This window comes from Rhamphochromis sp. 'chilingali' (genome assembly GCF_963969265.1).
Source record: "Rhamphochromis sp. 'chilingali' genome assembly, chromosome: 5".
NCBI lineage: Eukaryota > Metazoa > Chordata > Actinopteri > Cichliformes > Cichlidae > Rhamphochromis > Rhamphochromis sp. 'chilingali'.
Window position 1 is genome coordinate 36,493,793 of NC_137932.1, and position 25,365 is coordinate 36,519,157.

General features: G+C 43.5%; 3 protein-coding genes across 9 annotated transcripts; all 3 read right to left on the minus strand.

Annotated features, from left to right (window-relative positions):
- Positions 1 to 1,749: 1,749 nt before the first annotated feature.
- On the minus strand, positions 1,750 to 4,697 carry LOC308396662 (uncharacterized protein). 5 transcript variants are annotated; one of them, XM_080882153.1, is made up of 5 exons: positions 4,297 to 4,697; positions 3,175 to 3,265; positions 2,963 to 3,097; positions 2,729 to 2,806; positions 1,750 to 2,547 (listed from the first exon to the last, which is right to left on the minus strand). In XM_080882153.1, the coding sequence occupies exons 1-5, from the start codon at positions 4,444 to 4,446 to the stop codon at positions 2,372 to 2,374; spliced, it is 630 nt and encodes a 209-aa protein (XP_080738279.1). In that variant the 5' UTR covers positions 4,447 to 4,697; the 3' UTR covers positions 1,750 to 2,371. The 5 variants fall into 5 exon arrangements, with proteins under 5 accessions (XP_080738279.1, XP_080738280.1, XP_080738282.1 ...); XM_080882154.1 differs by having other exon boundaries at positions 4,363 to 4,689; XM_080882156.1 differs by having other exon boundaries at positions 3,929 to 4,351.
- A 1,426-nt stretch (positions 4,698 to 6,123) lies between these two features.
- On the minus strand, positions 6,124 to 12,771 carry slc25a3a (solute carrier family 25 member 3a). 2 transcript variants are annotated; one of them, XM_080882152.1, is made up of 8 exons: positions 12,622 to 12,771; positions 12,017 to 12,179; positions 11,142 to 11,266; positions 9,553 to 9,732; positions 9,113 to 9,294; positions 8,457 to 8,629; positions 8,178 to 8,288; positions 6,124 to 6,575 (listed from the first exon to the last, which is right to left on the minus strand). In XM_080882152.1, exons 2-8 carry the CDS (start codon positions 12,156 to 12,158, stop codon positions 6,415 to 6,417), a joined length of 1,074 nt encoding a protein of 357 aa, XP_080738278.1. In that variant the 5' UTR covers positions 12,159 to 12,179; positions 12,622 to 12,771; the 3' UTR covers positions 6,124 to 6,414. The 2 variants fall into 2 exon arrangements, with proteins under 2 accessions (XP_080738278.1, XP_080738277.1); XM_080882151.1 differs by lacking the exon at positions 11,142 to 11,266 and adding an exon at positions 10,171 to 10,295 and having other exon boundaries at positions 12,622 to 12,770.
- A 1,936-nt stretch (positions 12,772 to 14,707) lies between these two features.
- Positions 14,708 to 25,278, minus strand: tmpoa (thymopoietin a). 2 transcript variants are annotated; one of them, XM_080883051.1, is made up of 6 exons: positions 24,408 to 25,278; positions 20,696 to 20,813; positions 20,246 to 20,371; positions 18,457 to 18,584; positions 16,012 to 16,112; positions 14,708 to 15,616 (listed from the first exon to the last, which is right to left on the minus strand). In XM_080883051.1, exons 1-6 carry the CDS (start codon positions 24,645 to 24,647, stop codon positions 15,262 to 15,264), a joined length of 1,068 nt encoding a protein of 355 aa, XP_080739177.1. In that variant the 5' UTR covers positions 24,648 to 25,278; the 3' UTR covers positions 14,708 to 15,261. The 2 variants fall into 2 exon arrangements, with proteins under 2 accessions (XP_080739177.1, XP_080739178.1); XM_080883052.1 differs by lacking the exon at positions 20,246 to 20,371.
- Positions 25,279 to 25,365: the final 87 nt, after the last annotated feature.

The window sequence follows — 25,365 nt, forward strand, 5'->3', positions numbered from 1 at the left end:
AATATTGTTAATGTAAAATAACATTAAATGATAAAGTTTGTAACAATCCATATACATTTGTTTTTTAGTCGTTTGCAGGTTATCTAATATGTTTTTTCATAGGACACATTACAGTGTTCAGTAAAAATATTTTAAAAACTGAAATCTTTTGGACTCTAAAGTGCACAAACACTTTTTTAAAACTCAAAACAGAAAGAGAGAAAGAAAGGAAAAAAGCAAGTTTACGGGGTCCTCGGTGCATGATCTGCCTGTCTGTGTGGACTTGGCGCAGTGCAATGGAAACATAGTTGAAAGTGGACCTGATAATGAAGGCTAAACCCTGACTGTCCCTGATGGAGCCCACTGCTATTTCCATCAACAGTGGGACGTGCTGGAGATGGAGTACTAAAATAGGCCACACATACTGTTCAAGCAGCATGTGCAATAACCCTGTTAGTTTATCAAATCAATGGATTCTTCGTATTCTACCTAAACGTGGAAATTACTGGAGCGATCCACCCAAAAAGAGGAGATGAGTAAACTGAGCGTCTGACAAACCTTTTTATCCCCCATAGTGTTGATGTTTTATTCAATCATTCACAGATGACAGTGTTGCCTCACAAACAGGGAACACATAAATAGACTCCATTTCCCATGACCCCCGGCAACCTTATCCTGCCAGGCGGCCCTGTTGTACCCACTGAGATGCAACCTTATCCCAATAGAAGACAACACTATTGCTGCCAGTGTAGAAGCTGCCCATTTTGTGGGCAACAAATGGATTGTAATGACACCATCAGTACAACAGCACACTGTGTGTGTGTGTGTGTGTGTGTGTGTGTGTGTGTGTGTGTGTGTGTGTGTGTGTGTGTGTGTGTGTGTGTGTAAGGGGGAGTTTCTGTGACCCAGGCCAGGCTCAGGCCCATTAGATGAGCATCAGGTAAATCTGCTAGGCGCTATCATTTCATTTGTGACACAGTAGTTCCTTTTAACTCAGTTTGAAATGCAGTGTCTGATTTTTATGTTCCACAGCTCTACTACATCATTTTAGCAAATGCACTATTAGGATCATGAGGCACAACGTGAGCGTATGATAGTGGATGCATGCAAATGTATCTGCAAAATTTAACAGGAAGCAGTGGCTCCCTGGTAATCCAGAAGCAAATTAAAAACCCTTTTCCTCACATAGAAGGTCTTGAATAATCAGGCCCCATCTTATATTCCTCAGACCTCACAGTACTATATCACCCGAGTACAGCACTATGCTGTCAGACAGCTTACTTTTGGTTCCTTGGATATTTAATAGTAGAATCAATCACTTTTATAGAGCAAAAAAATATAAAAATAAAATTCTAAATTGTCTTTCTCTCTCACACACACAAAACTGTGCCATTTGTACTAGAAAATAGGATCTATCAGTAATGAACAATATCTATTGCACAATTCCAGCTTTTGACTTCTACACAGCAAATTCTGGTCTTTGGAATAAACTCTCAGGGAGTTCAGATTAACTACATTTGAGTGTACATGCGTGACCATCGAATGAACTCTAGTGCAGAGTTAGAGTAACTCTTTTCCGGGAGTTGATTTTTCAACTCTTTATAGGAGTTAAAACTAAACTCTCACGGAGTGAAATTTCTACTACCATATAGAGTAAAATTTAACTCATAACTAGAGTTAAGTTTGATATTAACTCTTTTGTAGTGTTACTCATCAATTGAAAAAAGTTTTAGGTTTTTGGTGCAAATTACTACAAAAACACAATAGTGATTATTATGAATGTATGGATTTTATTTATCAAAAATAACATATTCAAATATGAATGCTGCATGGATTAACATACATTCTGTGTAACAGTACTGTAATAGCATAATATCCACCATTATTGGCAGCTAAACAGTTGAGGTCAGAAAGGCCTAACATTGGGCGAAAAGAAAAAAAAAAACAGAATTAAAGGAAAAAAATGACTACAGAATAAGCACTTCTTGTAATGCAGTGTTAACGTGAGGAAGACTCTGTAAAGTCTCCATCAAGCCAACAAATTAAGTAATGCAACTCTCTCACAGAACATAAAATTGTGAATCACACCCATATGACATTTGGGCATCAAAACATTTGAAATGTCTTACTTTCTCCCTTTCTAGGACCAGTATCTTCTTAAAAATGGTTTCATTTACCTGAAAAGCAGGACACTGATCATGGAAACACGTTTCATGGTTAACATGCATAACAAAAACAGAGAGAGAGCGAGAGAGAGAGAGCAAGTCTTATTACACACTACAGTTGCAGAGCAAACTACATGAAATACTATATTAAGTTATTTTTCTCTAATCTGTTTTATCTTCGTGTTTAAGCTTTTTCAAGTAATGGCAACTAAAGAGTCAAGTATAAGTCAATTAAGTACTGTATCTACATTTCTTTCATGTATGCTGTCCAATAGAGGCTGAACCATTTGAAGTCCGGCATCACTTGTGTCACTGCTCTGACTGCTGGTGGTTGAGACAGACAATGTATCTGTTAGACTTGGAGAGGAGGGCTCTTCCACATGTTGCTTCAGGACAGTCAAATCTGAGGGTGACAAATAAAAATATTAGAATACAAGGTATATACAATCAAAAACACAACACAACAAAGATACCATTTATGCACACAGGGCCAGTAAATTGCACGGTTTGATTAAATTATACTTTCTCCCAGGAGAACAGATGGTTATTTTGTATTTTATTATGGTAATATACAATTTACATACCACAAGGTGTGAGTGTCACATAGTGTGTTAGGTCTGAGCAGTCACGCAGCTTCTTGGATGATTGTGTTTCCAGGATGTCTGAAATGCATGTGATAAATCCAACTTACTGTTGAGCCATGAAAACAGCATTTTGTGATTGTTACCACAGGATATTAGACAAATTAAAAATGTTTATTTAAGAGTAACTGTACAAATCAAATCCTTCAAAATCTATCAGAGCATATATTTACTTACCTTCAGCTGTATAGATGACAAAACACACCTCTTTGACTGCTGCAAGTTCAGGAAAGATATCCTCATCCACCTCTATACCCTGCTCATCCATGACTTTCAGTGCTGCATTTTCTGGTATGAGAAACTTCTGCTGCACTGAAGTAAAATCATCACTTAGTTAATAACAACATTATCATTTCTTCTTTAATGACTTAGTACAAACCATAACTTACCTGCTCTCACAAAATCTGTGAAGCTGACTTCTTCCAATTTTGCATATTTCTTTGTCTCTCTGTGTTTTACTTTTATCAACATCTTGGCCACCTACGGAAAAAAATACCTTTACTACTATGAAACACAACACAAGAAGAAGAGGTTGTTTATGGTAACTCTATGTAAACTGTGTATAACTTAATCAACGAACACTGTCTTACATTGAGTTAGCCTGTCCACACTAAATATTGCTTAAAATCTATTTAGCTAGGCTGGTTTAGCAGACAATGTGACTGCATGTTTGCTGTGTCCTTGTCTTTACAGTTCTGGAGACAGGGTTGTGTGCATGTCTCAGTGTGCAGCAGGACTAACTAACTGATGTTAATGGTACCTCAACATCTCATCAGTGCAGGCTGCACCTCTCTTTGGTTAAATACGGCCATTACCATGAGTCTAAACAGAATATTACTGTAGTTAGCTAACGTTAAATTAAACGTTGGTGTTAAAATTAAGAAATAGAAATAAACGTTTTCATTGACAACGTGAAATGTGTATCTTAAAATACAGTAAGATAAGTAAGTTAGCTAACTTTTGACTAGCATTAGCCTAGCTGCTATCTCCAAATCAGCATAACATACAGAAAACACATGTAGTGCTAGTTAGTTAACTTTATATTTTACTTGTGCATCCATGTAACTGAATATATATATATATAAATAACATCACTACACTCACAGAAAATTCCAAAGTAAATAAAGTATTTTTACCTCCTACATGTCGGAGTCCAAGAAAGAAACACAGATAGGCGCTGTAACGGTCGACAGACAAACAACACCAGCAATGTGTTGAATTAGACTCCTTAGCACTCAGTGAATGAACACCTAAATATTACACCGCTTTAGAGTACTCCCCAACACTGACTGTAGTATAAGGTGAAAAATAAACTCCCGGAATGTAACTCTTGCGCACTTTTATGCCTAACTCCAGAATATTTAACTCCAGTGATTTGCTGTGTACATTAACCATCAACCACAGTCTGAGATGAGGACAATGGAATAATTGATCATATGTTATGCTATAATCTCACACCAGCATGCAGAGAGGAGGTGCAACATCTAATGGACTGGTGTAGAGTCAACAACCTGTGTCTGAATGTGGACAAAACAAAAGATTTCAGGAGAGCACAGAGAGATCACTGTCCACTTAACATTGATGGAGCATCTGTGGAGGCTGTCAAGAGCACCAAATTCCTTGGTGTCCACCTGGCGGAGAACTTCTCTTCCCTCCATCATAGACACCTATCACACCCACTGCATCCGCAAAGCCACCAGCATTGTGGAGGACCCCACGCACCCCTCACATACACTCTTCACCCTGCTGCCTTCTGGCAAGAGGTACCAGAGCATTCGGGCCGTCACTGCCAGACTGCCGAACAGTTTCTTCCCCCAGGCCGTCAGACTCCTGAACACTGAGTAACTGCACTGACACACACACACACACCTCCAAGTTACTTTTTGTACAATGCTCAGTTTCCACTGTTGTGTCTATATCGTTCTGCTCTGTCTGGTGTTGCACTCTTTGTTTTGTTTATTTGCAATTTTTGCACATTGAACTTTGTAAAGTCCTGTGTTGATTGTCTGTTATATGTCATATGTAGCTTCATGGTCTCGTTTCACTGTGTACTGTACCACTGCACATGGTTGGAATGACAATGAAGCCACTTGACTTGACTTGCTTAGGGAGGGGCAGCGACTGGGTGGCGTGAGGGGAGGAAGACTGGACAAAGACCTCCTCTGGACTCCAGATATTATAATAACTAATAATTAAATGCAGAGAGGTGTATAAATACCAACAACAAATAGTAAGCAGGTCTCATAGGCACAGCCTATGGGCCTACTTCTAGCCAACTAGAAGTAGAGGACCGCAGTCCCAACAGCTGAGTGATTAAGGTAAAATTAACGTGGTAAAAGAGTAAAATGAATGCCTATGTGACCATCAACTATGGCTAATAGTGTGGCTTTTAAAAGAAAAGGCAGCTAAGATGCTAGTAATCATTTAACTTTACACTTAAATTGTCAATAGTTTCAAATTTAAGGTTGTGGGGTATGGTAATGAAATGGCCAGGTTTATATTTGCTAAATAAGGATCTTTCCTGATGCTCACTATAATTTTTTGAAGGAAAAAAAAAATAAATCAGAAAAGGTCTGTTCTTCAGCATTAAAGTGACAATGGTCAATCTTTCTACTACTGCACAGCAACTGTTGATAATTGGGAAACTTCATTCTGAACACTGCTTATGTGTGGCCAATTGCATTGTGAGTTCTCTTCCTTTGGGCTCTGCCCTCCAGTCACTTGATTCATAGAGTGAGTGCATCAAACTGCAGCAGTGCTTGCGCAGCATATTGAATGGTTTGTGTGCATTGCTGCAGAGTTCTGCATGGGTAGGTTGTTGATTGCATGAGTGACAACAAATGTGGCCATCAAATGAAGTTATTTGCTCAGATGATATATTTTTCTCCCTTCGTACCCAAATATAATTCCATAGCATTTTCGGTAGGAGAAACATCCCTCTCAACTTCAGCCTGAAGGTGGAGTAAGACCTCCCTCTGGTGGTACTCTAAAACACAGGCCCACCAAGAACACCTTGAACAGTGAACAAAGACTAGTCAGTCATCTCTAATTAAAATGTACCGATCTTCCAGTGAGTGTATTACACTACGCAAACAGTTGACAGAAATCTGGTTCTCCATGCTGATGACCTCAGGCAACTGAAACTAGCAGCATATGATGCATCACAACTACACCACCTTAAACCACTGCAAATTTCAGTGTAATACACAGAACCTTCCCAGTTATAGCAGTAGCGCTCCTTTAAAATTGATATTCCTGCACAGGGCAGATGCACTGTGATAGATGTTGTATAACCTTAAAAACAAACGCTTTAATTCAAAGCAGAAACAGACAACAGGTGTTTTCCAGGAAATATTTAATTAGAATTTCCAAATAATCTAAGGACAGGAACTGATAAAACCAGACTGATGTTTCTACAGAGAAAAATTATGTCAGACCCTTGATCAGCCAAGAGTGACGGCTCCATCTTCTCGCCCGTTTTGCTTTTAAATATACATGAGAAGTAGCACCCCTGGGCCCTGAAGAGCAGCAGGAGCTGAGGACATAAATACAGTGGCTGCTGTGTGCTGTAGGAATTTGGGGGTTTAAATGTGTTGCTTCTGGAGAATGCAGCTCAGTGACAAGATGGGTTACTCTGTAAGACCGAGCTTCTTCTTCAGGGACTCGGGCATCTCAGGTGGAGGGGGGCGTGGCAGGCGGAAGTACACCTTCACAGAATCGTAGATGAACCACTGCAGGGCTGTCAGAGTACCAATCATGATGATACGGGCAATAAGACCCTTCCACACACCTGAAAGAGACAGCAGTCCGTTATTCCTCACCTCACAAAACAGTGGTTCAGGTTAGAGCAGGGCGATATGGCCAAAAATATTTATCACGATATATATTTGAAAATTTGCGATAACGATATAACCGACGATATAATTGATGCGAGACAAAATACAACTCCACAACATTACTAGCGCAAAAAGACAACCTTCCATTTATTTTCACTTAAACAAGAAGCTGGTTTTTATGTACATTAAAGCTTTATAAAAATGTAACAGTGCAAATGCAAATTCCTTGCTGAAAGTTTAACCAAAAGGCATTTCCAGTAGAAATGGGCTGACATATCCTGAGCATAACCATGTATAATATCCACTGAAGTTAAAAAGAGGTGCTTTGCAACATTAAACTGCAGTGTGCAGTACGCATTTTTCGGACCATAAGGTGCACGGGATTATAAGGCACATTAAGCGAAACAAAGCAGTCAGATAAATCAAACTTTATTAAACTCATTCTTCTTGCTTCCTCCACTTCTGTACCATTGATTCATTAATGTTGAATTCTCTGGCAGCTGCAGTATATTAATGACTAACCTCGTATTGTGGATGAATTATCTCAGTTGTTCTCCTGACTGAAGTTTGGTCCGTTTACAGCATCCTGCCATGCGATTGCATTTGTTTCTAACCATGAAGAACCTTCACGTTAACTTTTATAAGTGGAAAAGTGTTAGTGTTCGTCCTCCAGCTTCACTGTTTATGTTATGCTAACATAGCTGTGTCGCACATCATTATATACCAGCTAGCCCAACTTCAGTAACCCTACAAACGTCACTGCTGTTTAGTTTCCCGTCTTCATTTATGTTGGAAGTGATAGCAGAGCTGTACGTTTGATTTTTTTCAGAAATCTCTCAGTCAGAACATGCAATATCATGCTTAGGTAACTAGCGAGCTAACTTCCGCTAGCTTCCTGCTAACTTCTAACTCCGTTAAATGTAATAACTTTTGTTTTCATGGATGCCTGGAAGTTAAACTTCATAGTTACACCTGGTAAAGCAGCAATGCTGATCGTTTTATTAAAGATGAAAGAATTTAGACAGTTTTTAACTCTAAGTGATGCTGCAGTGTTGTTTGACCTGAAGCATACGGAGTTTAGGACCCAGATTACTCCCAGATTTAAGAGCATCTTAGAACGGCCGCTTGCATGTTCTGCAAAAAAATGTGCTTTGTTGTGTATCTGACGGACAAACACCAAACCAGTTCCACATCACGGAAGTTGCACCATTTTTACAAACCAATTCTGGTTCATCTGTTTCACTCAACAATCGGCCATGTGCGTATGAAAACAAAGGCACTGCGCATGCGCGTTTTACTCATATTCTATTGCGATATTTCATTTTCCTATCGTTGCCTAACATTATACCGGTATTACCGTGAACGGTATAATATGGCCCAGCCCTACTCCTGAACCCCTGAGACACAACTGAGGCCTGATTGCAGGTATGCCATGACTCAAACTCCTCCCACAACATAGGAGCTGCTGAGAAGCTCTGCTCCTCCAGCAGTGGATGGTCTTAAACCTCGTTTCATACTACTGCTGATGAAACAACTGAAATAATGTTGATACAAACCTTTGGGTCCCAGCCTCTTGAGGACCTGCATAGCAGTGCTGCCCTTCTCTTTGTTCAGCACAGACACGACCGAGTCAGCAGGGTGGGACACGATGGCACAGAACACACCAGCTGCACACAAAGCAACGAGACATTAGAAACCTCAACCTTGATTTTCTAGCCTTATACAGCAAAAATGATTGGAGTTTACTTTGCATGCTACAACTAAAGGTCTAGTAGTTACTCAAAATACATGGCAGCATTTAATCAACATCAGCAGGGAAACATCCCCAAACTCACCAATGTAACCAGCCGTAAAGGTCACGACCAGCTGCTCAGGTTTGGTGCACTCACTGCGGGGCTTAGGGACAACATACTTGTAGAGCATCTCCACAGTTCGCTCAAAGCAGGCAAACTTCATCATGGTGTAGGGGATCTGCCTCATCCACAAGGGAGCCACTCCTTTATAGAAACTGGGATTACAGGCAAAAAACAAGGAATGAGCTCAGAGACACTTGGCACTAGAACTTCATATAGAGATAAATATCCCCTAATTTTAAAGTAAGTTTTAGGCTCAGGTACCTGTGTAGCTTACACATTTTGCTGGTTAAATGTAGTTTAAAAAATAAATTTAAAAAAAAAATCACTCCAAACTGTCTTCCAGCTCTATGCAGAGACTATGTCGAATGTGTCCGTCCCCCAGGCTCGCTGCACTGGGAGATCCCTGCCCAGTGACAGGGTTGCCAGTGCAGCAGATGGGCTGGGGGACAGGTAGACTGTTCTCACACGCCAATGACTCAAGCACCTCCAACTGTACAGCCAGAAAGCTGCTGAGGAGCTCTGCTCAGAGAACAGCGCCCTCCAGAGGTGGATCTAAGGAGCGTGTTAGCATCACAAACTTGTTCTCCGTTTAATTATTCAATCAAGTGCTACCACACGTTATGGAACAAACTTACGCCCAGAGGCCCTCCTCTGCATACATCTTGGGGGCACACTCTCTGAGGGTGTTAGCATAGCCTGGCTGGGTCTGGATACGGACTTTGGCAGCCTCCATTGGAGCCAGAGCGATGTCAGCGAAGAACTCTGCGCTAGCTGAGGCAGCCAGGTACAGGGAGGTTCTCCACAGGTACGTATTCTCCTGTTGGTCACACAGTGGGAGAAAATAAGAGTAGTTCCAAGCAAGTCACACATAGCCTACACTGCATTTACACACATGAAGAAGGCAGTTCAGATTTCTCCAAAATAATGTGACAACTCAGAGCAGCTTCATGGTCAATAAACGCTCAAAGGACTCCTTTAAACTCATCCCATCTTTCTTCTGTAGACCAGAAGCATGACTCGTGCCCACCCTGCTTTGGCAGGCGTTCCCAGTCAAGTGTCAAAAAGTTCCACTCACCTCTCCTAGCAGGTCACTGTAGAGGATCTTGAACACTTCATAGAAACCAAACTTGCAGAGTCCCTGCATGGAGTAGCCAATGAAGGTAGGAGCCCAGCCCTTTGCCAGACCTCTGACACCATCTTCTCTCACCGTTACTGCAAATCCATTGCCAATGCTCTTGTATTTATCAGGATTCACCTAAGGAACAGAAACACTGGCGTGATCACCATATCAGCTCTGAACACAGGGGTTTTAGGGGTAGTGTTGTCTGCAGGTAACCAGCACCAGAAGGCTGACACTAAGAACATACTTGGACTGGAGACGTCTGTTTTCATGTCAGGTTACTGTTAATAACACTTATAATAATACTGTGTGAGGGCAAATAGAGTCATTTACTGTTAATTAAACTTGTCCATTTCTGCTTTGCTTGGTTTAACAAGCTCTTGTACACTCAGGATCCACATTCTCAAGAAGCAAACAGTTGTCTTTGTTTGTTCAAAGTCACTTCAACTCAATGACTGATATTTATTTTAATATACAATAATTCGTAGACTCCTTGCTAACATACTCATTAGTTGAAGATTTGAGAGGCTGGCGTAGATGCTGGCTACTGGGAGGTTCAGCTTCCATACAAACCTGCAGACGGCACTTGACAAGGTCGAGGGGCACCACTGCTGTGTGTGTTAGGCCGCAACTCAGGATACCCCCAAAGCCACACAGAGCATAGTACTTTGAGGAGCCAAACTCGCAGCTGACTTCCTCTGTGGTAGAAGGGAGGGGACAAAGACATGCAGCATGCAAGGTCACATGCAACAGGACAAAAATCAACAAACACAGGGCCAAGTAATGGAAGGAGTCACCACTGAAACACCAAATAAGTGTGTTTTGCTCCAGGTCGCAACTGTTTCAATTCAGTGCCAACACCCTTCCATTATGGATGCCTCTGTCACCAACATGCCACCAATCATTAGGACAGTATGATCAAATCACTGTACAAATTCAGTATGAGCGGTCAGGGACCACAGTAATGTTTTGCAGTTAGGCAGTTCTCTCTCCTCGTTTACTGCTTTTCTTAACACACTTCAAACTTCCAACAGATCGTCAATATGTCAGTAAGTCTAAAAACAAATGCAAAACATTAGCAGGATCCCCAACTGATTAAAAACATGGTCTGATTAAACTGAAATAAAACAATATTCATTTCATTGGAATGATTACACACAGCAGAGAAACTGTCGTATCAAACGTACGGCTGTCTTTGCAGTCCTGTTAATGAACAGTCAGTGTGTTGCCTAAGCCAAACTCAGCTGTGTGTAATAAAACTGTCAAAAGAGAAACTGTTCTCCCTCAGGTCGGTCCTTCTGACCTTCAGACACTGGTCCTCTTCTGTGGGTGGCATTCATTTAACAATACCGTGAAAAATCATGCAGGTATGTTATGATCACTCCAACATGTCAGATTAATGGGAACTAATGGCAAAAACAAATTCACCACAACTATGCTGGTGACATTTCTCCCATGGAAAGATGCATTAATTTTTTTTAAAAGGACAAACAGAATTATGGTAAGTGGGCCAAAGACGATGGCAGCAAGCCGCAGCGACAGACCTGCATTCGGCATTTGACCAGATCGAGGGGAACGACAGCTGTGTGTGTGGTGCCACAGCTCAGAATCCCACCAAAGCCACACAGGATGAAATACTTCTGTGAGCCGAACTCACAACTGTCTCCCTCTGAAGAAACACAGGACAGACTTTAAGAACAGGGCAATATGAGCTCAGCATGACTGAGTCTGGAGCAGTGAGCTTATGGAAAGTTTGTCATCCACTTTTCCTCTTACCCAAAGAGCTTTTTACTGCCCGTATCATTTAACTAGGAAATTGGATATTTTGTCTTCCAAACTTAAACAAACACTAACAAACGTAAAAACTGCAGTTTCTGTTTCAAAAACAAATGATCCAAGCTTGATGTCAAATGGCTGGGCCTAGACTTGAGCAGGGAAGGAAGTTCAAATCTTGTGCTGAGACTTGGTTCTCTGAAAACCTGTTTGCAGACTGCAAGGCCCCAGATAAGAACACTGTTGTACTGTGTACCACAGCCATTGCGCCATCTGCCTTCAAAGGTGACCCCTGAGCAGCTCAGAGTCAGGGTCACATTCATTTTTGTTATAATTAGCGTTCAGAAAATCCTTAAAGTGTGTCAAACAGCGCATTGCTGTGCAAAGGCTGAGCGCTGCTGTGTCCTTCCGTGTCCTCCACGGGCGGCCTGTATGCAGGGCAGGCCCGACTGCTCCAACATCATCATCCAACAGTCCTCCGGACCACCTAACCCGTACATAAAACAAATCGAGTACACGTGCCTGCTCAAATAGTAAGTCCGACTACATATAATGTGCGAAAGTAGTTAGCCGCAACCGGGTACATCTGCTCAGCTAAGCTAACGCTAGCCTTGCAGCGACCTTTCGGAGTCTCGGCCGGCTTTACCGTCTACGGTGGCAGCTGCTGCCAATCGTCGGCTCCTCTGGCCCTTATGGCTCTGGAGGGGTTCTTCCACTTTCTGCAGGGTGAAGAGGGGGGCGCTGAACGGGTTGGCCCGGGCGATCTGCGTCAGTGTAGTGGGATACATGGTGGCGTCCTGCCGGCGGAGCTGCAGTGCAATGAGAGACAAGGTTAGCGTGAGCTAAGCTAACTGCTAACACAACCAACCCACTCGCGAGAGTGGGTCACGTGCTGCTCAGCTTAGTTTGACTGTCAGCAGGAAAATCTTGGCTTAATGACCTCAACGCACCTAAACTACAACAGTTATCTAACGTTAATAAAAGTCGCCGAAAGGTTACCAACCAGCTGTACATGAGCTCAAAATGCACGGCAGGCTAGCATTACACTGGCTTTAACGACACGGTAAAATGCTATGCTACATCAAGCTAACGCGACCTAAAGGAGGAGTGTCTGCGCTTCACATTAGAGACAGAAATAAAATAAACCCGCCTTTCAACATGAATCGCGGTTTGACAGTTACACGTCCATAACAAACTAATCGCCATTAATTCTTTCCTCTGTTCTCTCTGAAGAAGAAAAGCACGACTCACTTTCAGTGTCCTAAGATGGCGCCTCCGCTTCGCTGTAACCGGCTGCTCGAAGAGGCCGAATGACCTCGCGCTAAAATGATTTGTCCTTTCGTGACGTCACCAATAGTGGGAGGTGGGGCACAACAAGTAAGTCTTCAGTCGTCATCAAGGCGGTCCTTGTCGACAGGTAAGACTGGGTAGTTGAAACACACTGGACTGTCATATTATATTCAACATTCAGGTGTTTGTGTTCTATAGAGTGACTTCTAATTAGAACTGTGAGAGGAACACCTCTCATAGTTCTAATTAGTTCTCAAAGTTCCGGCTGGGTAAAGCTTTGCTCTGAAGGTGTGATGAAGCCCCTTTGGAAGTACTGACATCTGCTGGTCATTCGATGTACAGCAGCCCTGCTGTGATAATACATATGGGCTACAAACACAGTGGATATGTTCACGTAATTATGTATCAGTTGCACAATACTCATGAAGTCCTGTATAAAATATTTTTATATATATATAAAGAGAGAGAGAGAGATAAAACGATTTGTTTATTCTCCGAGGAGAGTCCAGCAAAGCCTAAGAGCTCAGAAAAATACAAGAAGTCCTTCAGGAGGAAGCTGGAGTTCAAGCTTCAGCAGAACACCACAGGGGATGTGTGGAGTGGAATGAAGAAAATCACTGGGTTTAAAGTGACAACCGGTGGGCAGCCCGGAGATAGGAAATGAGCTGAACAGTTTCTTCATTCACAGCCCATGTCCACATGGGTCACGGAAAGACTGGCCCTGGCTCACCTGGGCAGTTCCCAGATCAACCAAATCTGGAAGTGGATGATACATTAATCTACATGCTCCAGAGAGGTTACGCCAACCTAAATAGTAATGACTGCACGGCCAGGATCACTCACGCATTTCACAACACCAATTGCCTCAGGGCAGTTTATATTTCTGGGGGGCACCGAGTCTTTTCCAAGCCAGCCGAGAGTTATCTCCAGCATGTCCTGGGTGTGCCACTGAGCCTCCTCCTGGTACGACCTACTCATTTTATTCAGGTGTGTTGCAACAGGGACACATGGAAAAGTTTCAGGACACCGGCCTTCAAGGACTGGACTTCCAGACCCCTGCTCTGGAGGATGCTACAATGATCAGTTTGTCGATCTCCCGTTTCACTCTTCACTCAATCACAAACAAGACCCATAGATCTTTGAACTCCTCCACCTGGGGTAGTAACTCATCACTGACCTGAAGCAGGCTCTACACCCTTTTCTGGGTGTGAGCTTTTTCCTGGTCCTTCTTTCAGTCCTGCTTTATTTTGACGGTTAGTTTAGTTATGCAACTTTGAGTTCTCTCCCTGGTTTAAATTCAGTCTGTATTCATTTCCCCATTCTCTGTTCAGTTATCGTCATCTCTGGTTCAAATTCCTGAAAATATCCACTGTGTGACCAGCACAACAGATACCAAGGCCAGGGTTATTAGACAGTCTGTCATGACCAGAAACGGCTCTTAACATTACAGCGGTTAAAAAGAGTTTCCAGTTATGTATGTTAGGTACACTATAGATTTCCCACTGAAGCATAATTCAGCCATTACACTGCATAGTTATAGTGGAAGGCACTGTAAGTGTTAAGGAGTAAGACTGGTTTTCTCCTGACCTTCCAGTAACTGCTGACAGTGCAATAATTGTCAGTAGTTACTGAATAACTGAAGCCTTTCATTGAACTGCCAAATAAACACATTGGTCCTCTCTTTCTGGCCGGACACGTGGCAGCACTTCTGCTATCATTTGTTTGTATTTAACAAAATAAAAGTGCAGACATAAGTGTACACATTAGTTTTTGACTCTCTCACTGAACTACACAGCCTCAGCATGTCTGTACTCTCTGCTCATATTGTCTTCATATTAAATCATTGTAACATTGCACACAAATCCTGCCTAACAAAAAAAGTCACTTCATTAGCATTCTAGTTCTTCATGTGAGTATACGGGCCAGAAGTAGGAGTGGCGTGGGCCGCAAGTGGCCCCCCGGGCCGCGAGTTCGACACCCCTGTTCTGCAGTATTGATCAGAATTTCATTAAACTTAAGAGAAAATGTAATACATTGTTTGAGAAAATGTATTTGGGTATAAAATTTTATTACAAGAGAAGATTAGGAAAATAGTGGGGCAGGCTTTAAAAAGCATTTGAACTATAACAAGAAGCCTCCGTGTCTCAATAACAAAGATGGTCCAAGGTACAAACCAGAATAGCAGCTTCAGACTCTTAAAGACTGTTAAGAACAGAGATACTAAGGCATATTTTGAAAAGTTACAATCACACACACATTCACACCATGCAAGTACGACTAAAAACAAAACGACGAGGCTCCTGTGTCTTTGAAAGCTCCTGTGTGTGTTGATTAGTGACTGGCTTCGTCATCACCTGAGGTCCTAGCTTAAGGATGAACCGCAGACAGGGCTGCTGGGTGCTTTCACAATGAGAGTCATTGAAATGTATTTCTCTTCTCTATAAAAGCTTATTCAGAAATGAGGGCAAAAAAGTAGAATAGTACAAAATCTGTGATCGCAGCAAAATGTAAAGAACACTTAACACACTTAAACATTAATGAAACATGAACGAGTTAAAGCAGACTAAGTCTTCTTCACCTCTCAGTCTCCAGCTGTGCTCTCTATGCTGTGCTACCAGCAGCCACCTCCATGTCTGAGGTCTGAAATGGGTTTATGGAGGTGGTCTCCATGGCCTGGTAAACGAGGAAGAGGAAAGTGGCCACGATGGCCAACAGGAAGAGCTTTATCCACAGAGACATGCTGCGCTGTGCTGCTTGGGTCTGCCCTGCAGGCGGGAGGCTGGAGGAGGTGGTTTTGGGTGGCAGGCTGGATACTCTGTTTACTGAGTAGCTCTGAGTGTAGGAGGAGATGCTGGTCTTGGTGGCTTTTGGAGAGAACAGGCTGTCATCACTCCACAGGTCACTGGATGTCACAGGGCGCCCTGCTGCTCCTCGGATGGGCCGGCGACAGGTGGCACTACAAGAGAAACATTTAAGATTTAATATTCACAGAGACCTCAGCTCGTCATGTAGAGCAGATAATGTACTGGACTTTCCACTGTTCTGAGTCTCGGTCAATCCAGTAACTGCTGTCAAAAAAAATCCTTGTTATGACAGCACTTACTGACCCTGGCCATGCCAAGTTAAAAGACACTGTAGAGACTTCTGCTCCACTTACAATGCCATGGACTAGTATTTGGCCCCTTCACACTTGTTAAAGTAGTAATTTTAATATCTTTTACTTTCGCTCTGGGGTTCATGTCCTGCTTTCTGTGGTGCCAACTTTAGAAGATCTCTGAATATTTATTTTACTGCTGACTAAACACATCAAACTTCATTTCCGGTAAGAAAAGAACAGCCGACTGCACTTACGTGATTCCCGCTGGACCGCTCCGGTCATTAAGAAAGAGCTCCTTCAGAACGTCTTTCTCGTCTACTTTTAGGGTTTGATCACTGGCTGCGATTTTCTCCACCTACACAGACAAGAGAAATCAAGGTTAAGCTGGGAAATGAACACACTGTTGGACAGTGTAGATGCACAGCCCATCGTGTCCTCCTCTGCCACTCACTTCTCCCCCTCGATGCCTCCCTTGGACATCGATCGCCTCATTTTGTGCCAACGAAGGAAAAAGCAACACCCTATCTGATGCTGCTGTCGCATACGGAGCACCACCCGCATTGCCTTACCCGGGACCTTTCAGTAAAACAAACATCTGGCTGAGTACCACGGGACTCTGGTCCCAAGTCCAAAACAGGCCAGCGAGTGTGCTCGTCTTCCCAGATAAACTGAGCTTTGCTTTATTCGTCCTTTTGTGGTTAAATCAATTCTTAATCTCTCAACTGTCTTGAGTTATCCAGAAATGTGACGATCCACAACACTTTCCGTGTCTCCCACTTCAAGCCGGTTCATTTCAGAGGGCTTGAGAAAGAAGACAACGTCACCTCTTTAGGTCTGTGAAGAAGTTTAAGTTCTCATCAAAGAGGCTGCTGGAGAGTCTCAGGCCTACAGCTGAACAGACAACATTGTATCCACACGATGGGTATAAAGGAGCTGTTATTAATTGACCTTTATAAACCCCGTTCATGCCTTTGCAAAGGTTTTAACTTTCTTTTAAATAAATCTCAGAAAGTCAGTTTGGTTTAGATATTCAAATGATTTTTCACAACATCTGCCACCCTCAGCCTGCTGCTGGCCTTCATCTGACAGAAAGTAAAGGACCTCAGTCTTTCTCGTAAAGGGTTCTGTGTTCTTAATGAAGTCCCGTTAATTTGTCAGTGGAACCCTTTGAAATTCAGATTATCTGGTAGCAGCATAAACCAGATTGACTTGAAGTTTGTCTTGAATTTTTTAAATTAAGAAAAGGAGATGGTGGTTTTATTACTTCAGCAGGAGGAAGTAAATTAAGTGAACTGCATATTGAAGACCACGCTATATTCATTAACTTCCCTTAATCTGATTACGGAGCAATGAGAGAACCTCCACAATATTCACAACTGTACTTACTGAAATCATGGCAACACTGGTAGAAATGAAATGGAAAAACACCTCAGCAGGTGCATGTGCAGTGCCTGAGCAGCAGGGGGTTCTGTTGCTACAACCAGCAGCACAGTATCAGATCACAGCACTCACATTACATAACTTCACACTGCTGTTATTTCTTCAAATGAGTCTGGCCATGTTGCTCTTTAAGCAGCTTTGACTGTACAGACAGAGTGGGGAGAGGGCTAAAAGTGGACTGCTTCAGGTGGCTCCAGTAAACAAGGACACAAACAGACAGATATCACAGGCACTGTGGAGAAATTAATCCACATCATGTGGTTTGAGTGTGACTAGAAGCAAGCTGATCCACTGAAGCAGTCTCACACTGAGCTTGAGTGAGTGCACTTGAGCTTCGAGGATGAAGAAGATACCATGCCGTGTCAGAGGAAACTGTGATTAAAGGCAGCTGCAGGGGTCCCACTATATTACACTTACTACATCTGCATGATACGTCACAATGATCTGCTTCTTGCTGCCACATACAGCTTTGATCGCCAAAATCCAAAAAGTCCGGTCATTGGAACCATTCCACTTTCACTGATAGAGGAGCAGGGAGTCCTGTTCCTGAAGCAAAGACTTGTGGGTCACTTCCACACTTGTACTTTAGTTTTTCTGGTGCAGTATAAATTTCATTTCATATTCACGTACGTCTTTTCATACATGAATAAGAGCTCTATGAGAATTTAGCAGGTAAATTTTCAGCAGTTTCTCATATGTAGCACAGAGCAAGAGATACAGAGCCTGGTTCATTACAGGCCTTTTAAAGGACGCATGATGTGGTCCCTCCGAACTCCACACACAATACCCGTGGCCTTGCTCTCGGCTAGAAGCCTAATAGTCAAGAAGAACAGAACCATTAAAAACATGAGAACCTCTCTGAACGCACTTTCCGCTACAGTGCATTGACGGCATACAAAGTAAACATGGGTAAGAGCAGATTACCGTTGGATGCTATCAAGTAACGGACACCTAAGAGCCTCTTTGGGACTCCCCTCACCGCTTAGCCCGTTTCTAGGTGTGACACAAACAGAGTTGCAGCTTTAAAGAGTGACCAGCAGTGGAATTATGAACGGTCCGTGTCAAGCTGCTGCCGTCACAGATGAGTGGAAGCCATCACAGGGGGTCCCGGTGAGTAAGCGACACGCAGCTCTACTAACACAGCAGCCGGGCACTGACACAGAGCACCAGACATCCCTTTGTTCTGCTGCCAGTGACGGACATTGAGCGGAAAGAGTGACAGGTCTGTTCTCTGTAAGTGCGGTGAACACTCGTCTTACCGCAGCGTGCTGGCTGCTGTGGCTGCGAGTGGACATGACCGTCTTCTCTCTGCTCCTCACTGTTCTCTCAACCACAGGAGCTGGTTCTGGTTCCTCCACAGGCTCTGGACCACCAGCTGCAATCACCTCTGGCAAAACGGACAGTCACACAAAACACTATTTAAAACATTTAATACCTTATTTATTCATTCATTTCCAATTTTTATTAATTATTGACACATTTAATTCATTATTTAATGATGCATCTCTTTAATTCATTTTGGCACTCCTGACCCTGCTGCTGTGTTCATGAATTAATTTTATTGGTCAGCCTCACCCATCAAAGTCAGGGGGCGGGGTTAACAAGACAGGTCAATCCTAGATAATCTGATTGCTTTGAACTGGTGGTAGAGATGTCGCTAGCTCTGCTAACAGCTGACAGAGTGTACCGAGCGCTCAGCCCTGGCGTTCCAGGTTAACTGTTTTTTACATTAACTGGTTAGATTTTGTTACATTGTCAAAAACATGTCCATTATGCTAGCAGTGTCCAAGAATTCTTTACCCCCTCCCCCCTGCAATGGCTCTGCGCCCATTGTTAGGGCATATAGTTCAGGTAGTAACTATATGCTATAAATCACATAGAGCTGGATCAGGTGACCCTAGGTCTAGGCTGCTGGGGGATTCCCATGATGCACTGAGTGTTTCTTCTTCAGTCCCATTTTTCATTATGTGTTCATACACCTTTCTACGATGAATCATTAGTTATTAACCTCTGGCTCTCTTATACAGCGTCTCTTTGTCCTGTCTTCCTCCCCTAACCCCAACTGGACGCAGAAGATTGCTGCTCCTCGCTGAGCCTGGTTCTGCTGGAGAGTTCTTCCTGTTAAAAGGCGGTGTGGCCTTTTCATTCTCGCCAAAGCGCTTGCTCACAGTGGGTCATATGATTGCTCTCATTTTCTCTGTATTACTGAAGGCTCTTTACCTTGCAATGCTGCAGCCTTGAGGTAACTGTTGTTGTGGTTAAAACTGAAATAAAACTGAATTGAATTAACAAATTGACAACAAATTTTTTTCTTTATCTTTGGAGTCTTGGGAAGCTCCAGAGTCTGGAATTTGCAGGCAATTTGGAGCTCCTTTAATATGGCTATGTGGATATGTAGAAATACAGTAGTGAATTTTCTCCCGTGTGATGAGCTGGCTCTGGTTGATGTGATGGAGGACCGTCTTAAAGGAGAGATGATGGACCTCCAGCACTGCAACCTTTTCCTCAAAACCTCCAAGATAGTGGCAGACAAAGGTCAGGAGCTGGAGCTGCACTGACCCCATGCTACAGAAAGATGTCTGAATACATGCCTCAGCAGATCATGTGTTACACAACATAAAGCCCCCTTGAGGTAACTGTTGTTGTGATTTGGTGCTATATAAATAAAACTAAATTGCACCTGCTGTCTTGGAACGTCTGCCCCCCTCCTCCTTTCACGTAATGGTACGATCCCAGTCTGTATTTGATTGTGATATGATTGTGCCCCTCAAAATAAAGCCCCCACCTCTGCCTCCATGATTTTTCAGCAGGGCTGAAGATTCAGCCCCCACGTACTAACAGGCCATCAATAAATGACATATGAAATTATCTTGCAGGCCGGATACAACTGTATCAGGACATACGTTTGACATCTGTTCTACACACAACATCCCCTTCATCAACACACGATATCACATTTCTCATATAGGTGATGAGGGAACATTTCAAATCCAAGCACTCATTAAAGTGCAGCAGCGCTGAATGAGCTGCACCGTGGGTCCTTCCTACCGTCCTCCCTGTCACTGTAGAGGTCAGACTCTGAGCCTACGAGCATCAGCTGTGGTGGCGGAGGCTGTGGAGGCCCTTCATCCAGCAACTTTTGTAGCTTCTTCTCATACAGCTTCCGGGTGGAGGCTGGGAGGACAAGACAAGGGTGATGTTGTAGCAGTGAAACCAACCTGGTTAATCCAGTAATGGGAGAAGTATCTGTCCCCTTCCTAATTTTTTCAAGTTTCACTACAGCTCATAGAATAAATGCTGTTTGCAGACAGTCAAGCAAACTATAAGCAATCTCAGCAACCTTGCTGACGACCAAAGCAACAACGTTTTTGGTGCAACACCCTCTTTGCAACCAATTTTCCCCTGGGACTGTCTGCATCTGTCATTTTACAAATGCGCAGTGAGTGCAGTCTCTGTGCCCACTACGGTGTCTGCAATGGTGAGCAGGATTACACTCACCCACAATTGGCCCCACGTCTAGTCCACGCTCGAGCAGTTCATCCCTCAGGCTCTTGTCACTCAGCGCAGTCACATCAAGCTCAGTCGGTCGAACCTTGTCTGTTTTCCTGGTGGCTTTCTGTGGAAAACAGCAGGGCAGCACACAAAACAAATGATCAGAGCCAGAACGGAGCCAGCGATAGATTTTTTTTAGCCTGAAGGCAAATAATCACAAAGTAATGACTGACAAGAGTCACCTAACACAGTTTCATTTTCAAAGAACCAGCACACACACTGCTAAGTTCACCAAGCCATCAAAAATAAATTAAAAAAAAATAAATTAAAAAATACTTAGACGTTAAGCAACATTAAAAATGAATACTGAATTATATACTCAGTTGCAGTGCCAGCCTCACACAGACACACACACCTACAGCTGGAGTAGTTAGCGTGCATCATGTTAAACTTTAGGACTGTCAGAGGTCAGTAAAGCTGCTGATTCAACAACACTCAAATATTAAATTGTTACCATAAACATTAACACTAACCATTGACAATTCCGATGTTTCCATGTGTTTTTATGTATTCGTATTGGTTAACAGACTTCAGTGAACAGGATTTACAAAGGGGTTATACATACAATAAAGAAGTTACCCGTTTTGTAGGTACCTTTATGACTCTGTGTTACTGTACCAACATGATCCCTAATCCAACCAATCTGTTGTTGGTCACTTAAAATATCTTTGTACATCTATTGTTATATATGCTTCTTTCTCTCCCCGAAGCTGATTTTATGGTCAAAGGTAGCACCTCCTCTCTGCCTGCAGACAGCTCTGTGGTCAGATGGAGGCAGTGTACAGTCTGTGGGCCACTCTGCTTGTGTTGTTGGTAAGTGAAGTTCTAAACCTGACAGTGCTGAAGTGAAACTCTGTGTTAGAAACAAGGAAACATATCGCTGCAGTCACTGCCTGTGCTTTTAGTGCTGGATTTCTTTCTTTTTTTTGCAGTTCTCTCCCTCGTGCTGAACCCCACTATCGCTCCTTCTCTATTCTGGCCCAACATTTTGAGACAATTATGTCATCTGGTTCAGGTGATGTGTAGTCAGGATCTTGGAAGAGTGCACAGGAGTGCGTCTCAGATGGGTGAAAAGCCCTCTCCCCCCCTCTGTCACCCGGAATAGTGTAGCAGAAGGACTCTGCTCATAACATGGGAACTCATGTGAACGACAGAAGTCAAACTGCAGAAATTTTCCAGAGCAGAAAGGTGGTTACCACCTGTAACGTTCTGGATAACACTGCTGTCACTGCACATAAGCAAAGCCTTTTTCAAAAATCCAGGAGTAGTATGCAGGAAGATTCGTTATTTTATGAATACTTCATTCCTAAACCACCGTTGAGCAGATGTGAAAACTTACTCATGTACACAAACACGTTCTTTAATTTCCTGAAAGGAAGCTGCCAGGGGAAATATTTAGGGAGGAGAATGGGACCGTCTGAAGATGCTGGAGGCGCTTCATCATAGTCTGAAGTTTTACTTAGCGGCTGACAGGAAATTACTTGTGAGGCCAGCATAGTGGCATGATGCTGTGTCTCCTAATTAACAAAACTAAAGGCAGCTCTGCCTTGGAGCAAATCAAATAAACGTACAGTAAATATGTTGCTGAATGCAGCAGCGACATCATACTTCTGAAGACTCAACAGGACAGCTGTCAATAGCTTGTTGGTGGACAGGAACCCTCAGCTTTCTTCTTAGCTAGGCGCTACATGGCTCCAAAGGAGCGTACATGTGTGTGTTGAATGCACAGCTATAAAAATGTGACTCCTGGTTATTGAAGTAGAATTTACGGTCAAGCAGAGCGACCACATTTGCTGTCCACTGTACTCCACGAACTGCCGTCTGTCTGCAGAGGGAGAGCAAAGCTCTAACATACAAAGAGCTGAAGTGAAACTCTGTATTAGAAACAATGACAATTGTGAAACAGCTGGATGTGAACCCAGCTGTTTCACAATCACAGCAGCAGCTCCAAAGACTGCAAGAGTGGAAGGAGGAGGAGGAGGAGGAGGAGGAGAAGTGCCTCTGCAGACCACACCCTGGCCTTTACAGCCATAACTGAACTAAAGAGCTCACAGCTCTGTGGAACAAACTCACTGTGGACTCTCAGACTCTTCATAGAGTCCTGGACAGACGCTCACACATTCCTCACACTTTACAACAATCCATCCAAATCTCATTCAGACCAACATCTAATCTGAAAACATGAAGCTTTGCAGACTCGAAGAGTCACAGCGAGTATCCTCTTTCATGTCAGTCACTGAAAAATGTCAGGAATTCATTTTTGGGCACCTCCCTTTGCAGCCTGTAATCCCTCAGGTATGTGAGCAGCAGCTTTCACAAGATAAACGGCATCAACACTCTAGTGCCAAGACACCAACTATGCTGAGTCGGAGTTCTTCCTAGCAAAAGCATTTCCTCAATGTTCACAATGATAATGTAAGCAGCTGCAGGAAAACATCTGTCTGCTCCACCACCTAAACCATGAAACCGCACTAAACACTCACTGCAAGAGCCACAGCACATGGTGGCTCAGTTATAATAATGGATTGGATTTATATAGCGCTTTTCAAGGCACCCAAAGCGCTTTACAATGCCACTATTCATTCACTCTCACACATCACCTCTGCAATCATTATACTCTTATTGAAACATCAGGCCTTTGGACAACATGGAAATGTGTACTTTTTATAAAAACTACATACTAGTATCATCTAGTACTGCCTGTAGTTTTAAAGTGGGCACACATCCCACTCACTTTAAAAGTGGAAACGTGTAAGATGCACTGTTTCTGTTACAACCTGAACTGATCATCAATCTGCGTCACAGCCAAATTCAGCTATTTCATGAGAAACCCGCTAAAAAACAGGCTGGAGTGCCAGCCTCCCCAAGGGACAAAGTGGGAGGGCTGCTTCAGGAAGGATACCCTGCAGACTTCAACACCGCCTCCTGGTCTATAATAAAATGCTAAATAGTAGTGTCACTCCTGTTTTCAGACACTTTGCTCTGTCAGACCTGAACAGACATCAGTTCGAACACCTGCCAGTTTGTCCCATTTCCTCCTCAGCATCAGAACAAATCTCTTCCTGACTGAGTGCATGTCTGCCAGCTCCTCTAACCTCAAACTCTTTATCCCACCTACAAAAACGAGTAACCGCTGTGCACATGAGCGCGCTGATGCAGAGCTGAAAACTATCAAAAGGCTCTCGTTCCAGTTCAATGTAGTCGGCAGAAACCTTCATTCACAGATCTGTGTCTGTGTCTCTGTCTACATCTTTTCTGTATGTGCGCTAAAACTTTCTTCTGCGTCACGATGGAGAGTCCCCAGCTGCTGCGGGATTAGTAAGGATGGGGCTGGAACTGAAGCAAAGAAGGAAACTCTGTGGGGAGGTGAGACCTGTGAGACTGGTTTGTGGGAAGTGATCTGGATTTGCTCTGCGATTCATTCACGAGACTGCCTTATACTTTCAATCGGAATGACGTTTCCAGTTATGTCTGTGAGGAGAGAGCGCACGTTTCAATGTGAGCCGTGTCCGATGGATGTGTTCTGAACATCCGAAACTATGCTGCGAACATTTACAGTAGTTAACAGACGACGAGTTCAGAACGTGGATTTTGGTGGCTGAGTAATCCTGGTGGGTGTGGAAGTGTGCAAATGAGACGGGAGTGGGAGAGCACTTACTCTACCGGAGGAGCGGCTGGTGTCAGGCAGCGCGGGCGGAGGCAGCTCCTCGTCGCTGGAGAACGAGTCCGCAGCTGCAGCCGCGGGGCGTGTGCTTTGGCCGGCCAGCTTCGTAAGATACAGCTGCACGTACACGTCCTTCGTGGGGTTGCCGCTCGGGAGCTCCACGTTGTTGGCCAGCAGCTCGCTCTTTAGCTTCTCCTTGGTGAGCACAGAGGGGTCGCCCAGGTACTCCGGCATGTCGGCGAGAAGACGACCGGGCAACGGGTCAGCAAGTAACAGCTAGCAGAAAACAGCGGAGCCGCTGATGGCGGATCGGGCAACCAGCGCCGCCCACTGGACCGAACTGGCAGAGTAGCGTGTGCTTCAAAGAAGCACGTGGATATGAGCTGCTGTCTATCCTCTCGCTCCCTCCTCCTCTCGGGAGAAGGAAGGAATTAAAGTGGGAAGAAATGAGGAATGCTGCACGGTCCTGACCGGAAGTGGCAGTTGGTAAAGCCCACCTCCTTCCGCTACAAGCTGGGACTGATCAGAGCCAGAGGCTCAGTCACTGCGCAGAACTCATGCCCAGTGAAATCCAGCTCTTCATTCACAGACTGCTCACTGAGGAACTGGATACAGGAACACCATTAGATGTAATGTGATCATGTTAGACACGAAGATCCTTTTGGGTTCTGTCACTGAAAATTTGCTCAGATGTCACAGTTATGGATATTTGTGCTTTCTAGTTCACACCTGATGATCAGCTCTGTTGCAGAAGTCAGCCAGTGCTACATTATTTTATAGATTTAATTCTCTGAAACTGATGAACTATTGTTTACTCAATACAAAAAGTGTAGTTAGCAGAGAAACTCCCAGACCTTCCTCACCAGCAAACGTTATGGTTATGTTCTTTTCAGCATCTGGAGTGTGTATTTACAGTAAGCCTGCACATTTGGCAGGCGCGACGGTCAAGAAA

What these genes read in the sequence shown, in the direction of transcription:
- tmpoa (XM_080883051.1), bottom strand. Translation starts at nt 24,647, where the DNA reads ATGCCGGAGTACCTGGGCGACCCCTCTGTGCTCACCAAGGAGAAGCTA. An exon ending in AGACGTGGGGCCAATTGTGG is followed by an intron (nt 20,372 to 20,695) that starts GTGAGTGTAATC and finishes TTGTCCTCCCAG; the next exon opens with CCTCCACCCGGAAGCTGTAT. An exon ending in CTACAGTGACAGGGAGGACG is followed by an intron (nt 18,585 to 20,245) that starts GTAGGAAGGACC and finishes CCGTTTTGCCAG; the next exon opens with AGGTGATTGCAGCTGGTGGT.
- slc25a3a (XM_080882152.1), bottom strand. Translation starts at nt 12,158, where the DNA reads ATGTATCCCACTACACTGACGCAGATCGCCCGGGCCAACCCGTTCAGC. An exon ending in GCAGAGGAGGGCCTCTGGGC is followed by an intron (nt 8,630 to 9,112) that starts GTAAGTTTGTTC and finishes CTGTAATCCCAG; the next exon opens with TTTCTATAAAGGAGTGGCTC. An exon ending in CTTTACGGCTGGTTACATTG is followed by an intron (nt 8,289 to 8,456) that starts GTGAGTTTGGGG and finishes CTTTGTGTGCAG; the next exon opens with CTGGTGTGTTCTGTGCCATC.
- LOC308396662 (XM_080882153.1), bottom strand. Translation starts at nt 4,446, where the DNA reads ATGATGGAGGGAAGAGAAGTTCTCCGCCAGGTGGACACCAAGGAATTT. An exon ending in CACAGATTTTGTGAGAGCAG is followed by an intron (nt 3,098 to 3,174) that starts GTAAGTTATGGT and finishes ATTTTACTTCAG; the next exon opens with TGCAGCAGAAGTTTCTCATA. An exon ending in TGTCATCTATACAGCTGAAG is followed by an intron (nt 2,807 to 2,962) that starts GTAAGTAAATAT and finishes CATGCATTTCAG; the next exon opens with ACATCCTGGAAACACAATCA.